The sequence below is a fragment of the Hyla sarda genome, chromosome 5 (genome assembly GCF_029499605.1).
Source record: "Hyla sarda isolate aHylSar1 chromosome 5, aHylSar1.hap1, whole genome shotgun sequence".
Lineage (NCBI taxonomy): Eukaryota > Metazoa > Chordata > Amphibia > Anura > Hylidae > Hyla > Hyla sarda.
Window position 1 is genome coordinate 118,642,676 of NC_079193.1, and position 15,596 is coordinate 118,658,271.

Genomic DNA, 15,596 nt, shown 5'->3' on the forward strand with positions numbered 1-15,596 from the left:
AGTCCTGGTCTCCCCAAGCGGAAGACGCATTTAAACATCTCAAGTCTGCCTTTTCTTCTGCTCCCGTGCTCTCCAGACCTGACCCATCTAAACCCTTCCTATTGGAGGTAGATGCCTCCTCAGTGGGAGCTGGAGCTGTCCTTCTACAAAAAAATTCTTCCGGGCATGATGTTACTTGTGGTTTTTTTTCTAGGACCTTCTCTCCGGCGGAGAGAAACTACTCCATCGGGGATCGAGAACTACTGGCCATTAAATTGGCGCTTGAGGAATGGAGGCATCTGCTGGAGGGATCAAAATTTCCAGTTATCATATACACTGATCACAAGAATCTCTCCTATCTCCAGTCTGCCCAACGGCTGAACCCTCGCCAGGCCAGGTGGTCGTTGTTCTTTGCCCGTTTTAACTTTGAAATTCATTTTCGCCCTGCCGACAAGAACATTAGGGCCGATGCCCTCTCTCGTTCCTCGGATGCCTCGGAAGTAGAGCTCTCTCCGCAACACATCATTCCTCCTGACTGTCTGATCTCCACTTCTCCAGCCTCCATCAGGCAAACTCCTCCAGGGAAGACCTTCGTTTCTCCACGCCAGCGTCTCGGGATTCTCAAATGGGGACACTCCTCCCACCTTGCAGGCCATGCGGGCATCAAAAAATCCTTGCAACTCATCTCTCGTTTCTATTGGTGGCCGACTCTGGAGACGGATGTTGTTGATTTTGTGCGGGCCTGTACTGTCTGTGCCCGGGATAAGACTCCTCGCCAGAAGCCTGCTGGTCTCCTTCATCCTCTGCCTGTCCCCGAACAGCCTTGGTCACTGATTGGTATGGACTTTATTACAGACTTACCCCATACCGTGGCAACACAGTTGTTTGGGTGGTCGTTGATCGATTTTCCAAGATGGCACATTTTATTCCTCTTCCTGGTCTTCCTTCAGCGCCTCAGTTGGCAAAACAATTTTTTGTACACATTTTTCGTCTTCACGGTTTGCCCACGCAGATCGTCTCGGATAGAGGCGTCCAATTCGTGTCTAAATTCTGGAGGGCCCTCTGTAAACAGCTCAAGATTAAATTAAACTTCTCTTCTTCTTATCATCCCCAATCCAATGGGCAAGTAGAAAGAATTAACCAGGTCCTGGGTGACTATTTACGGCATTTTGTTTCCTCCCGCCAGGATGACTGGGCAGATCTTCTACCATGGGCCGAATTCTCATACAACTTCAGAGTCTCCGAATCTTCTGCTAAGTCCCCATTTTTTCGTGGTGTACGGCCGTCACCCTCTTCCCCCCCTCCCTACTCCCTTGCCCTCTGGTTTGCCCGCTGTGGATGAAGTGACTCGTGATCTTTCCACCATATGGAAAGAGACCCAAAATTCTCTTTTACAGGCTTCATCCCGCATGAAAAGGTTTGCCGATAAGAAAAGAAGAACTCCCCCCATTTTTGCTCCCGGAGACAAGGTATGGCTCTCCGCTAAATATGTCCGCTTTCGTGTCCCCAGTTACAAACTGGGACCACGCTATCTTGGTCCTTTCAAAGTCTTGTGCCAGATTAACCCTGTCTCTTACAAACTCCTTCTTCCTCCTTCTCTTCGTATTCCCAATGCCTTCCATATCTCTCTCCTTAAACCACTCATCATTAACCGCTTCTCTCCCAAACTTGTTTCTCCCACTCCTGTTTCCGGTTCTTCTGACGTCTTCTCCGTGAAGGAGATTCTGGCCTCCAAGACGGTCAGAGGGAAAAAAAATTTCTTGGTGGATTGGGAAGGCTGTGGTCCAGAAGAGAGATCCTGGGAACCTGAGGACAACATCCTAGACAAAAGTCTTATCCTCAGGTTCTCAGGCTCCAAGAAGAGGGGGAGACCCAAGGGGGGGGGGGGTACTGTTACGCCGAGCGCTCCGGGTCCCCGCTCCTCCCCGGAGCGCTCGCAACATCCTCGCATTTGCAGCGCCCCGGTCAGACCTACTGACCGGGTGCGCTGCAATACCTCTCTCAGCCGGGATGCGATTCGCGATGCGGGAGGCGCCCGCTCGCGATGCGCATCCCGGCTCCCGTACCTGACTCGCTCTCCGTCGGTCTTGTCCCGGCGCGCGCGGCCCCGCTCCTTAGGGCGCGCGTGCGCCGGGTCTCTGCAATTTAAAGGGCCACTGCGCCACTGATTGGCGCAGCTGGCTTAATTAGTGTGTTCACCTGTGCACTCCCTATTTATACCTCACTTCCCCTGCACTCCCTCGCCGGATCTTGTTGCCATTGTGCCAGTGAAAGCGTTTCCTTGTGTGTTCCTAGCCTGTGTTCCAGACCTCCTGCCGTTGCCCCTGACTACGATCCTTGCTGCCTGCCCTGACCTTCTGCTACGTCCGACCTTGCTCTTGTCTACTCCCTTGTACCGCGCCTATCTTCAGCAGTCAGAGAGGTTGAGCCGTTGCTGGTGGATACGACCTGGTTGCTAACGCCGCTGCAAGACCATCCCGCTTTGCGGCGGGCTCTGGTGAATACCAGTAGCAACTTAGAACCGGTCCACCAGCACGGTCCACGCCAATCCCTCTCTGGCACAGAGGATCCACCTCCAGCCAGCCGAATCGTGACAGTCATGTTGCACCACAGACTGTCCAGGAGTTGCTGCGACCTCATCTGGAGCATGCCCAGGTGTTGTAGGGAGGTTATATGGGCATGCAGAGGCCACACACACTACTGAGCCTCTTTTTAACTTGTTTTAAGGACATTAAATCAAAGCTGGATCAGCCTGTAGTGTGGTTTTCCACTTTGATTTTGAGTGTGACACCAGATCCAGACCTCCATGGGTTGATAAAAATTTGATTTCCATTGATAATTTTTGTGTGATTTTGTTGTCTACACATTAAACTATGTAAAGACGAAAGTATTTCATACGATTAGTTCATTCATTCAGATCTAGGATGTGTTATCTTAGTGTTCCCTTTATTTTGTTCAGCAGTGTATAATGAGCCTTAAAATAAATAAATAGTATAATAATATATGCAAGTCATTTGTGTTCAGACTCTTTCTCCTTCCTTTGTCAAGCGTGGACTATTGTTTGAGAATAATATATTTACAAGAGTAGAAAAATAAATTATTCTGTTCTGTTTATTTAACCGGATGCCAACTAAGGACAAGCCGGCTCGTCCTGAAACGGCAACCGTTGTATGACGCGGGCTCCTGACTCAAGCCCGCGTCATACCGGCTGGCTCCCAGCTGATTCCTGCAGCTGGGGGCCGGAGTTAATACCCGAAATGCGGCGATTGCTGCAGCCGGCTATTAACCCTTTAGATCACCGGTGTCAAAGTTGAAAGCGGCATCTAAAGGGACATTTATACGCTCCCTGTTGGGAGCTCCCAGCGCGATCTCGGGGGGGTTTAGGGTGGTAAGGTTTGGCGATCATCTTCTGAGGTCTTACCTCTCCTCCTATGCCAGCTTCTGCACTGAGCATGGCAGGGCCAGGCTTTATCAATTGAGGGCAGAGCACACAGATCAATGTGGTTCTATGAAACCACATTGATCTATATGAGGAATCTAATGCTTCCTCCTAAAAGTCTCCTAAGGGGACTAAAAGTGTAAAAAAAAAAAAAAAAAGTTTAAAAACACACATTAACCTCTTCCTTATTAAGTTTAAATCACCTCCCTTTTCCCAAATTCCATATAAAAAATATGTAACCACAATAAAAATAAACATATGTAGTATCGCCGCGTGCGTAGGTGTCCGAACTATAAAAATATATCGTTAATTAAACTGCACGGTCAATGGCATACGCGTAAAAAAAAAATCCAAAGTCCAAAATAGCATCTTTTTGGCAACTTTTTACATCATGAAAAAATTTATAAAAAGCGATCAAAAAGTCAGATCAATACAAAATGGTGCTGCTAAAATCTTCAGATCATGGCGCAAAAAAAAAAAAAGACCCCTTATACTGCCCCGTACACGTAAAAGTAAAAAAGTTATAGGGGTCAGAAGATGACAATTTTAAACGTATTAATTTTCGTGCTTGTAGTTATGATTTTTTCGAGAAATACGACAAAATCAAACCTATATAAGTAGGGTATCAATTCAATCGTATGGACCTACAGATTAAAGAGAAGGTGTCCTTTTTACCGAAAGGAAGAAACGGAAGCCCCTCAAATTTACAAAATGGTGTTATTTCTTACATTTTGTCGCACAATGATTTTATCTTTGGGGTTTGCAGTAGATTTTTGGGTAAAATGACTGATATCATTACAAAGTAGAATTGGTGGCGCAAAAAATAAGCCATCATATGGATTTTTTGGTGCATAATTAAAAGATAAAGAGGAAAAAACGAAAGTACAAAAACGGAAAAACCCTGCATCCGTAAGGGGTCTTTTAAAAGATAAAGAGGAAAAAACGAAAGTACAAAAACGGAAAAACCCTGCATCCGTAAGGGGTTAAATACACTGATTGAAACTAAATGGAACAGCATTAAAGATATAGTTTAAGTTTTTTTTCCATTAGGCTAAGTTTCCACTTGGTTTTTTCTCAGGCAGTTTTTGGAATACTGCCACTGCAGTTTTTGAGCCAAAGACAGAAATGTATTCAAAAGGAATAGGACATATAAAGGAAGGACTTATACTTCTCCTCCCTTATGGATCCACTTCTGACTTTGGCTCAAAAACTGCAGTGGCAGTTTTCCAAAAACTGCCAGAAAAAAAACCAAGTGGAAACTTAGCCTTAGGCTTATTTTAGTTCCTATTGAAAACTTTCAAGCATGTCATTGTAGTGCACTAAGGCATCAAATCAAAACTAAGTGATCAAATCAAATTTGCATTTAATAAGCACAAGTGGGGAGATTTATCAAGCTGTTCACCTACCGTATATACTCGAGTATAAGCCGAGTTTTTCAGCACGATTTTTCGTGCTGAAAACACCCCCCTCGGCTTATACTCGAGTGAACTCCCCCACCCTCAGTGGTCTTCAACCTGCGGACTTCCAGAGGTTTCAAAACTACAACTCCCAGCAAGCCCGGGCAGCCATCGGCTGTCCGGGCTTGCTGGGAGTTGTAGTTTTGAAACCTCCGGAGGTCCGCAGGTTGAAGACCACTGCGGCCTTCAACATCATCCAGCCCCCTCTCACCCCCTTTAGTTCTGAGTACTCACCTCCGCTCGGCGCTGGTCCGGTCCTGCAGGGCTGTCCGGTAAGGAGGTGGTCCGGTGAGGAGGTGGTCCGGGCTGCTATCTTCACCGGGGAGGCCTCTTCTAAGCGCTTCGGGCCCGGCCTCAGAATAGTCACGTTGCCTTGACAACGACGCAGATGCGTCGTTGTCAAGGCAACGGCTCTATTCCGGGCCGGAAGCGCGGAGAAGAGGCGCCCCCGGTGAAGATAGCAGCCCGGACCACCTCCTCACCGGACCACCTCCTTACCGGACAGCCCTGCAGGACCGGACCAGCGCCGAGCGGAGGTGAGTACTCAGAACTAAAGGGGGTGAGAGGGGGCTGGATGATGTTGAAGGCCGCAGTGGTCTTCAACCTGCGGACCTCCGGAGGTTTCAAAACTACAACTCCCAGCAAGCCCGGACAGCCGATGGCTGCCCGGGCTTGCTGGGAGTTGTAGTTTTGAAACCTCTGGAGGTCCGCATGTTGAAGGCCGCAGTGGTCTTCAACCTGCGGACCTCCGGAGGTTTCAAAACTACAACTCCCAGCAAGCCCGGACAGCCGATGGCTGCCCGGGCTTGCTGGGAGTTGTAGTTTTGAAACCTCTGGAGGTCCGCATGTTGAAGGCCGCAGTGGTCTTCAACCTGCGGACCTCCGGAGGTTTCAAAACTACAACTCCCAGCAAGCCCGGACAGCCGATGGCTGCCCGGGCTTGCTGGGAGTTGTAGTTTTGAAACCTCTGGAGGTCCGCATGTTGAAGGCCGCAGTGGTCTTCAACCTGCGGACCTCCGGAGGTTTCAAAACTACAACTCCCAGCAAGCCCGGACAGCCGATGGCTGCCCGGGCTTGCTGGGAGTTGTAGTTTTGAAACCTCTGGAGGTCCGCAGGTTGAAGACCACTGAGGGCGAATGATGAGAAGAGGATGATGAAGGGGGGGGGTGTGGGGATGATGAAGGGGGGTGGGGATGATGAAGGGGGGGGGGTGTGGGATGATTACAAGGGGATGATGAAGGGGGGATGTGTGGGATGATAAGGGGATGTGTGGGATGATGACAAGGGGATGATGAAGGGGGGATGTGTGGGATGATAAGGGGATGTGTGGGATGATGACAAGGGGATGATGAAGGGGGGATGTGTGGGATGATGACAAGGGGATGATGAAGGGGGGATGTGTGGGATAAGGGGATGTGTGGGATGATGACAAGGGGATGATGAAGGGGGGATGTGTGGGATAAGGGGATGTGTGGGATGATGACAAGGGGATGATGAAGGGGGGATGTGTGGGATGATGACAAGGGGATGATGAAGGGGGGATGTGTGGGATGATAAGGGGATGTGTGGGATGATGACAAGGGGATGATGAAGGGGGGATGTGTGGGATGATAAGGGGATGTGTGGGATGATGACAAGGGGATGATGAAGGGGGGATGTGTGGGATGATGACAAGGGGATGATGAGGATGTTAATGACGGGTCTGGATGATGACAGGGGGGGATGAGGTATTTCCCACCCTAGGCTTATACTCGAGTCAATAACTTTTCCTGGGATTTTGGGTTGAAATTAGGGGTCTCGGCTTATACTCGGGTCGGCTTATACTCGAGTATATACGGTACTTTTTTTTTGGCTGTAAAAAGACGCAATTTTTTTGCACAGTTTGATTTTGCTAATTTTTTGTCACCTTTGTGAAATAGGCTATTTTTGAAATTCCAGCTGTGTGTTGCAGGGCTGGGCAGTTGACCATGCAGTGGACAGTATTAATTAACTGCACCTTTGTTAAAAAGGCCAAATATTTAGTGCAATCGTGTTAAAAACACCACAAATATAGACCATGACCAACTTGGCATTAGAAAATGTCAGACCCCAGTGAAATTATTTTCAAGCATGGGGGACCAGTTATTTTGTAAGGAGTCATCTTTTTTTATAGAGTAAGAAAAATCAAATATGAACTAAGCTCCAAGCAGGGTTGCGTGACCTAATCATATCTACTTATATATCAATAAATACATTATTATTAACAAAGACCAATATATTAATAGAGATTATTGCATACCATTAGGATATGCCAAACAAGCTAGTATTGCCACGCTGGATTTTATTTTGCAATTAGTAATAGGTGGAGACACCACTGCGTATTTTCTAACAGCCAGCTGGAGAGAGTTTTCCAGCATTTGGGTTGCTCCGGGAGCCAAATCGCCTTAAATTGTCGCTCACCTAATAAACTAGAGAGTGCAAAGTAAGAGCCCCAAGCTTTGAGATCAGGAAGTGGTGACAATCCTAGCCATAATGGCCTAGGTGTTGAAAACGCTGCGGGGGAGACAGCTCGGTAACAGGTAAGCTGCGCTTAGTCTGAAGGTTGGTGCATGTGTCTTAACAGACAGACACAAAAGCTCTCTGTTATTCCAACTTGGGGCACGCAAATTCTGTTGCGCTCACCAGGTTGTTAATCAATTGATCAGGTCAAGGACCGACCGGGGGACAGGGAAAGTGAGCCCTAAACTGCCCCTAAAAACATCTCTCCCTGCCTACTTGCCCACTCACGACAACTGGGAGCCGGTCCCTTCCTGCGCTAAAGTGCAGTGGCGTAAAAACAAATAACAAACATAGTCGGTCACAGGCCAGAAACGGAAAGCTACTATACAATACAAATACTAACAGGCAGAACTCCGAAACAGAACAGAATATAGTGAACTAACAAACAGTTCACTAAACCAGATATAAAAAAACAGCAGGCATGATAAAATGAACAAGACTAGGCATGATAGGAGTATACAGCAGAATACAGAAGATGAAGGGGATAGCAGAAGAACTGAGAGCCAAAACACTAAAACTGAATGGGAAAAATAGAACACTGTTCACATACAGGTACAAGTACAAAGATCAGATCAACCAAACAGGATATAAATATAAGACACTGGGAGACAGACCATACAAAATGGACTTCATTAAAAAGGATACAAGAACACCAAACTCTACAACGTAGAGGAACACTGGTCAGGATACTAGACAGGATAAGTCTGAATAGACTCCAGAAAACCAAACAAGATATAAATATACAGGGCACAGGTAACAAGCAAGACTCAGACACAAGCAAGACTCAGACGACAAAGCTGAACAGACATAATCCTAAAACCGACAAATGTAACACAGACTAAAAGCTACAATGAACAAGACTATTTAACCATGGCTAAAACTCAGATAATATTACAAGATAAATACAAGGTGCATGCTGAAGCAGACTTGGAAGTGTATTGCACAAACAGACATAGTAGTATTGCACTCAATAATCAGCACAGACTGCAGAGAAGTCTGGCTTAAAGGGGTACTCCACCCCTAGACATCTTATCCCCTATCCAAAGGATAGAGGATAAGATGTCTGATCGTGGGGGTCCCGCCACTGGGGACCCCCGCATAATAGCATGCGGCACCCACCTGTTACTTCTCCGGAAGCGCTGGAGGGTCTGGCTCCCGACCACGGGAACGGAAGATTGTGAAGTCACGCCCCCTCAATGCAAGTCTATGGGAGGGGGCGTGACAACCGTGGTCGGGAGCCAGACCCTCCAGCGCTTCCGGAGCAGTAACAGGTGGGTGCCGCATGCTATATTGCGGGGGTCCCTAGCAGCAGGACCCCCGTGATCAGGAATCTTATCCCCTATCCTTTGGATAGGGGATAAGATGTCTAGGGGTGGAGTACCCCTTTAAAATAGACACACCCTAGTTACCATTCGTCCAGAGCATGAACCATTCCCTATCCAGGTGGAATGGCCAACTGCTCTGAACAAACTAGTGCGTGAACACACACCTAAACAGAAAAATGCAAAAACATATGAACAGACATTACAGATCAATTTTGGCAATTAACCAGTTGCAGTCTAAGGACGAGCCGGCTTGTCCTGAGACCGCAAGAGGTGTATGACACGGGCTCCTGACTCGAGCCTGTGTCATACGGTCCGACCCCCAGCTGATTCTTGTAGCTAAGGGTCGGCGTTAACCCTGGGCTTTAAGGACCCATGACGTATGAGTATGTCATGGCGTTTTCCGGTCTCTGCCGCTCACCGGGTGGAGATCGGAACAGCATGCCTGCTGAAATCCTTCCGCAGATCGCAGAAAATCGCATGTCAATTCAGACATGCGATTTTCTCCTATTCCGGGCTGATCGGGTCTCTGGTGACCCGATCACCCGGAAAATTGTGATGATCGGAGCTGTCAGTGACAGCCCTGATTATCTTGCAGGGTAGGAGTGAAGTTGCAATGCAGCGATCTCCTCCTGTCCCCTGCCATTAGTCAGAATTGATTCTAACCAATGGCAGAGCAGGACAGTGGCAATCCCCCTTTCTGGCCACCCCTGGATGTCGAGGGGATCGTGGGAAGAAGATGCAGGCCGGGTACCTTACCTGAAGATGCCTGGGAACAGCTGATCGTCGCTGGAGACTGCTGGATCCTTCCTCAGGTAGGGAAGCGAGGGGGGGGGGAATTGGAAGTGAAAGTAAAGTGGTCTTTACTGTGGCAACCACTAGGAAGGCCAAACTGCAACTCCCAGCATGCCCAGACAGCCAAAGGCTGTCTGGGCATGCTGGGAGTTGTAGTTTTGCAACATCTGGAGGGTCACAGTTTGGAGACCACTGTTACAGTGGTGCCCAAACGGTAGCCCTCCAGATGTTGCCAAACTACAACTCTCAGCATGCCTAGACTGCCAAGGCATGCTGGGAGTTGTAGTTCTGTAACATCTGTCCCTTCAGATTTAGCAATTTTCATTACATTTCTGAAAATTGCTGCTCTACTTTGAAGCCCTCTAATTTTTTTAAAAATAAAAATTTTATGATGCCAACATAAAGTGGACATATTGTATTTGTGAATAAAAATAACATTTATTGGGAATATCCATTTTCCTTACAAGTAGAGAGCTTCAAAGTTAGAAAAATGCTACATTTTCATAATTTTCATGAAATTTGGGTACTTTTCACCAAAAAAGGATGCAAGTAACGCCGAAAATTTACCACCAAAATAAAGTAGAATATGTCAAGAAAAAACAATCTCAGAATCAGAATGACAACTAAAAGCATTCCAGAGTTATTAATGTTTAAAGTGACAGTGGTCAGATGTTCAAAAAATGGCCGGGTACTAAGGTGTAAAATGGCTGGGTCCTTAAGGGGTTAATAGCCGTGATTGCCGCGGCCGGCTATTAACCGTTTAGATTGCCGCTGTCAAAGTTGACAGCGGCGTCTAAAGGGACATTTAAACCATCCCTGGTGGTCCAATGGGGTGGATCGCCCCCCATCAGCACGATCGCGGAGGGGCGATCCACTGCTGAGGTAGCCGGAGGGCTTATCTCTCCTCCTGTGCTGGCTGCTGAGCTGAGAATGATAAAACCTGGCAGGACCAGGCTTTATCATTCGAGCACAGAGCATGCAGATCAATGTGGTTCTATGGAACCACATTGATCTATCTGTATGAGGAATCTACTGATTCCTTCTAAAAGTCCCCTAAGGGGACTAAAAATTTAAAAAATAAAATTTGAATAAAAAGTTTAAAAACACACATTAACCCCTTCCATATTAAAAGTGTGAATCATGCCCCTTTTCCCAAATTCCATATAAAAATATGTAAACATAATAAAAATAAACATATGTGGTATCGCCGCGTGTGTAAATGTCCGAACTATAAAAATATAATGTTAATTTAACCGCACGGTCAATGGCGTACACGTAAAAAAATTCAAAAGTCCCAAATTTTTGGTCACTTTGTATACCGTACAAAAAAGTATAAAAAGCGATCAAAAAGTCCCATCAAAACAAGAAGGGTACGGATAAAAACTTCAGATCATGGCGCAAAAAATGAGCCCTCATATAGCCTTGTATATGGAAAAATAAAAAAGTTATAGGAGTCAGAAGATGACAATTCTACACATACAAATTTTGGTGCATGCAGGTCCATATGGACCTACAGAATAAAGATATGGTGTCATTTTTACTGAAAAGTGCACTGCATAGAATCGGAAGCCCCCCAAAAGTTTAAAAATGGCTTTTTTTTTTCAATTTGCCCCACAAATATATTTTTTCTGGTTTCGCCGTAAATTTTGTGATGAAATGATTGATGTAATTATAAAGTACAATTGGTGGCGCAAAAAAAAAAAAAGCCCTCATATGGGCTATGCGTTATGTTTTTTTGAAGGTGATGAGGAAAAAATGAAAGTGCAAAAACGGAAAAACCCTGTGTCCTTAAGGAGTTACGCACCAAGAGCAACCAAAGTAATCTCTACGGCTTTGGAAGAAAAAAAAACAACACCAGTAGTAGTGTCTACAGCTGTTGCCAGACTATTTAGAACTCTCTGTATAACAATTTTGTCAAAAAAAAAAAAAGGGCTTTTATTTTAGCTTTGTTCAAAAATTATACTTTTTTAACATTAAACACTTACAAGTAGGGCGACCTGCTATGACAGCACCTTCTGCACCGAGCACACAGGTCTCCGGAGCACAGGCAACTCAGTCGGAGGAAAAATAAAAGTAAACTTCCAATTTGGCTGCTCACAGCCGTTTGTGAGGTGAATGTAATTTGCACAATATTTATTAAAGTCTATGGGCCTTTTTGATATATTCGGCGCAAGTCAGCAAGAAAACGCACCAAAGAAAAAAACACTATAAAAAGAACTGGGCACAGCAAAAGAATTATAAATACCCCCCAAGGTTTATAAAAGGTCTTCTAAGTGAAAGAAGAATCACCTATGATACTCTAGTCCACTGGTCTTCAACCTGCGGACCTCCAGATGTTGCAAAACTACAACTCCCAGCATGCCCGGACAGCCACCAGCTGTCCGGGCATGCTGGGGGTTGTAGTTTTGCAACATCTGGAGGTCCGCAGGTTGAAGACCACTGCTCTAGTCCTTTACAGCTTTAAGACTGGATTAGAGCAAAATGTGCAACAAATAATAAGGCTGTGTTCACATGTAGTATCCTAGGCAGTACATGGTCCTCCTTTTTTTTCTGTATTTTTAGCCATAACTAGGAGTTGAACTGACACAGCAAAAAACTTTCATGAAAAGATTTGCAATGTTTTCTGCGTTTTAAGCCCACTCCTGGTTTTACCTAAAAATTCTGACCAAAATACTGACGAAAATATGGACTAAGATTTCACATGTAAACAAAGCCTAAATGTCTGTAGCCTCCTTCTTGTATTGGCCAAAATGCATAATAAATATTTTGCCAATTTCTGAGTTGTTCTTATATTTTTAGTTTAATCTCCTTTTGTTATTTATTCTAGTCCTTAACATTGGCTGTTTGTTGCACATTTGAGCAGTTTAATAACATCTGCTTACATGGTTATTGTTGGCAATTAACCATAAAGGCGCAAGCAAATGGCAACATTATGACTTAAAAGGTATGCTAATTACCAATGCCATTGGCACAAATGGTTCCTGCATAAATATAACCTACAAAAAAAAGTACCAATATATGTAAAGGGGTCAAACAGTAACCCCCCCAAAGAACAGCAAACCGCCCCCAATACTATAAACCTACAAAGGCATCTGCCCAAATTAAATATACAAATGTCACAAATTGATAATCAGAAAAATGTTATGCTTTATTTATACACAAAAATTCATATAACAAACAATGGATATACCATCCTCCCTTAAAAAATATATACGCATGATATAAGACAATATAAAAAATAAAAAAAAAGTCAAGTAGATGGGGGAGCATCCTGGACAAAAGATGATGATATGAAAAAGTATAAATATATTCGCACTCACAGAGGTATATGACTGACAAGAAAATATATAAGAATATATGTTCATCAATTTTGCACTATGCCCATATCAAACAATATTATAGTACTATTCCTTATGTGCAAAAAAGAAAACGGGTTCTATAAGTGATAACAATCACTGCAACTTTAATAAAGTGACCAGTGCATGTGCACATTTGCAACATAAGGTGCAGGGCAAAGTGCAAGGTATCATATCATAGCTTATAACACTGTTCCAATATACCATACCAATCAGTCTGAGGTGCACAGAGTATACTCCAGGATGTCCCCCCACCTCACACTCCAACGCGTTTCGCCAAGCTTCGCCTAGGTTTATAAGGTTCCTGCATAAAGCCTTACAGAAAATGTTCTACTGAAAAGAATAAAGTTATTTATAAGGATAAACTATAGAGCATACACATACTCTACAGCTAGTAGTTTATAAACCCATGTAATCTGCAGAAAATACATAAATATGCAAAATACCATGCAGATTATTATATTTTCTTATTTTTCTATAATTGTAAAGAAATGTTAGAAGTTTCCAGTCTAATATTTTCATAACTAATGGGGGGGGGGGGGGTAAGTACAGCTCAAAATGCGATAGACCAGAGCAGAACAGTCTTTACAAAATCTTAAACTGCTGAAAACCTGAAAATTCAGGGGTGACCACACTTGAATTCTCAGGTTTTCATCACTTGGTGAATCACCGTGCAGATGACAAGGGGACTGGGATTTTAAGATAACTGCTGTCTTCTGGTTTTCATACATTGCAATAAGGTCAATTTTCCACAAACATAATACGGATACATTTCTACTAGCAAGTCCTGATTCAAGTGTTGGTCTAAAGACCCGATCTTACAGAATCATAGGGAAGTTTCCAGTTAAGGTTACTAGACATGGCCAGACCAGAATACAGATGCTAAAAGTAAGTGAAAATAGTCCAATATATCTAAATGCACTTTGCATGAAGGAACATGACCATAAAAACTTTATATTAGCAAACCGAATAATTCAAAATATGACTATGCAAATAATGACTACACACAGATATGCATATATATATATATATATATATATATATATATATATATACAGGGGTCAAGTGCTGGGGAAAAGAAGTGTGGGAACTCACCCAAGATTTCAATTCAAGGGTTAATCCTGAGGACTCCTGCTAATGGGAACAGTGTTCCTGCTGTGGAAAAAGTGCAGGAACTCAGTTCCCACGAGTTCCTGCAGGACTTGAGCCCTATATATATATATATATATATATATGGGCATATTTACACCCAGGTATACACATCTGGTTAGATAAACAAAGTGTTACAACTACTGTAGAAGTTACCTGGATGGTATCTTTTTTGCTGAATGGTGGAAGTACTTGGCTGACTGGCTACAAAATGAACTTTTGGAAGCTGCAGATCTGAGGGGACTGGTTCAGGAATGGATACAGCAGAGCTTTGAGAAAGCTGCTCCTTTAACCTGCAGGCTTTAATAAAAAAATAATAATTATAAAATACACTTTAGACCAGTGGTCCCCAGCCACAGACCCGGAAACACAAATTTACACTACATCTTTAGCAGTTTTTAACCCCTTAAGGACTCAGCCCATTTTGGCCTTAAGGACTCAGACAATTTAATTTTTACGTTTTCATTTTTTCCTCCTCGCCTTCTAAAAATCATAACTCTTTTATATTTTCATCCACAGACTAGTATGAGGGCTTGTTTTTTGCGCGACCAGTTGTCCATTGTAATGACATCACTCATTATATCATAAAATGTATGGCGCAACCAAAAAACACTATTTTTGTGGGGAAATTAAAACAAAAAACGCAATTTTGCTAATTTTGGAAGGTTTTGTTTTCACGCCGTACAATTTCTGGTAAAAATGACATGTGTTCTTTATTCTGAGGGTCAATACGATTAAAATGATACCCATTATTATATACTTTTATATTATTGTTGCGCTTAAAAAAAATCACAAACTTTTTAACCAAATTAGTACGTTTATAATCCCTTTATTTTGATGACCTATAACTTTTTTATTTTTCCGTATAAGCGGCAGTATGGGGGCTCATTTTTTGCGCCATGATCTGTACTTTTTTTTGATACCACATTTGTATATAAAAAACTTTTAATACATTTTTTATAATTTTTTTTAAATAAAATGTATTAAAAAAGTAGGAATTTTGGACTTTTTAAATTTTTTTTCGTTCACGCCGTTCACCGTACGGGATCATTAACATTTTATTTTAATAGTTCGGACATTTACGCACGCGGCGATACCAAATATGTCTATAAAAAATGTTTTTTACGCTTTTTGGGGGTAAAATAGGAAAAAACGGACGTTTTACTTTTTTATTGGGGGAGGGGATTTTTCACTTTTTTTTTACTTTTACTTTTACATTTTTTTTTACACTTGAATAGTCCCCATAGGGGACTATTCATAGCAATACCATGATTGCTAATACTGATCTGTTCTATGTATAGGACATAGAACAGATCAGTATTATCGGTCATCTCCTGCTCTGGTCTGCTCGATCACAGACCAGAGCAGGAGACGCCGGGAGCCGCACGGAGGAAGGTGAGGGGACCTCCGTGCGGCGTTATGAATGATCGGATCCCCGCAGCAGCGCTGCGGGCGATCCGATCGTTCATTTTAATCGCGAACTGCCGCAGATGCCGGGATCTGTATTGATCCCGGCACCTGAGGGGTTAATGGCGGACGCCCGCGAGATCGCGGGCGTCGG

General features: G+C 44.0%; 1 protein-coding gene across 11 annotated transcripts in view; it reads right to left on the minus strand.

Annotated features, from left to right (window-relative positions):
• Positions 1 to 15,596, minus strand: part of NR4A3 (nuclear receptor subfamily 4 group A member 3) — a 534,362-nt gene that overhangs the window by 439,114 nt on the left and 79,652 nt on the right. For all 11 annotated transcript variants that reach the window (XM_056520160.1, XM_056520158.1, XM_056520159.1 and 8 more), the window contains one exon: positions 14,192 to 14,335. Coding sequence is in view for 4 of the 11 variants with exons in the window: in XM_056520152.1 (XP_056376127.1) it covers positions 14,192 to 14,335 (144 nt within the window). In the remaining 7 variants the exon portion in view is untranslated. The remainder of the gene's footprint in view (positions 1 to 14,191; positions 14,336 to 15,596) is intronic.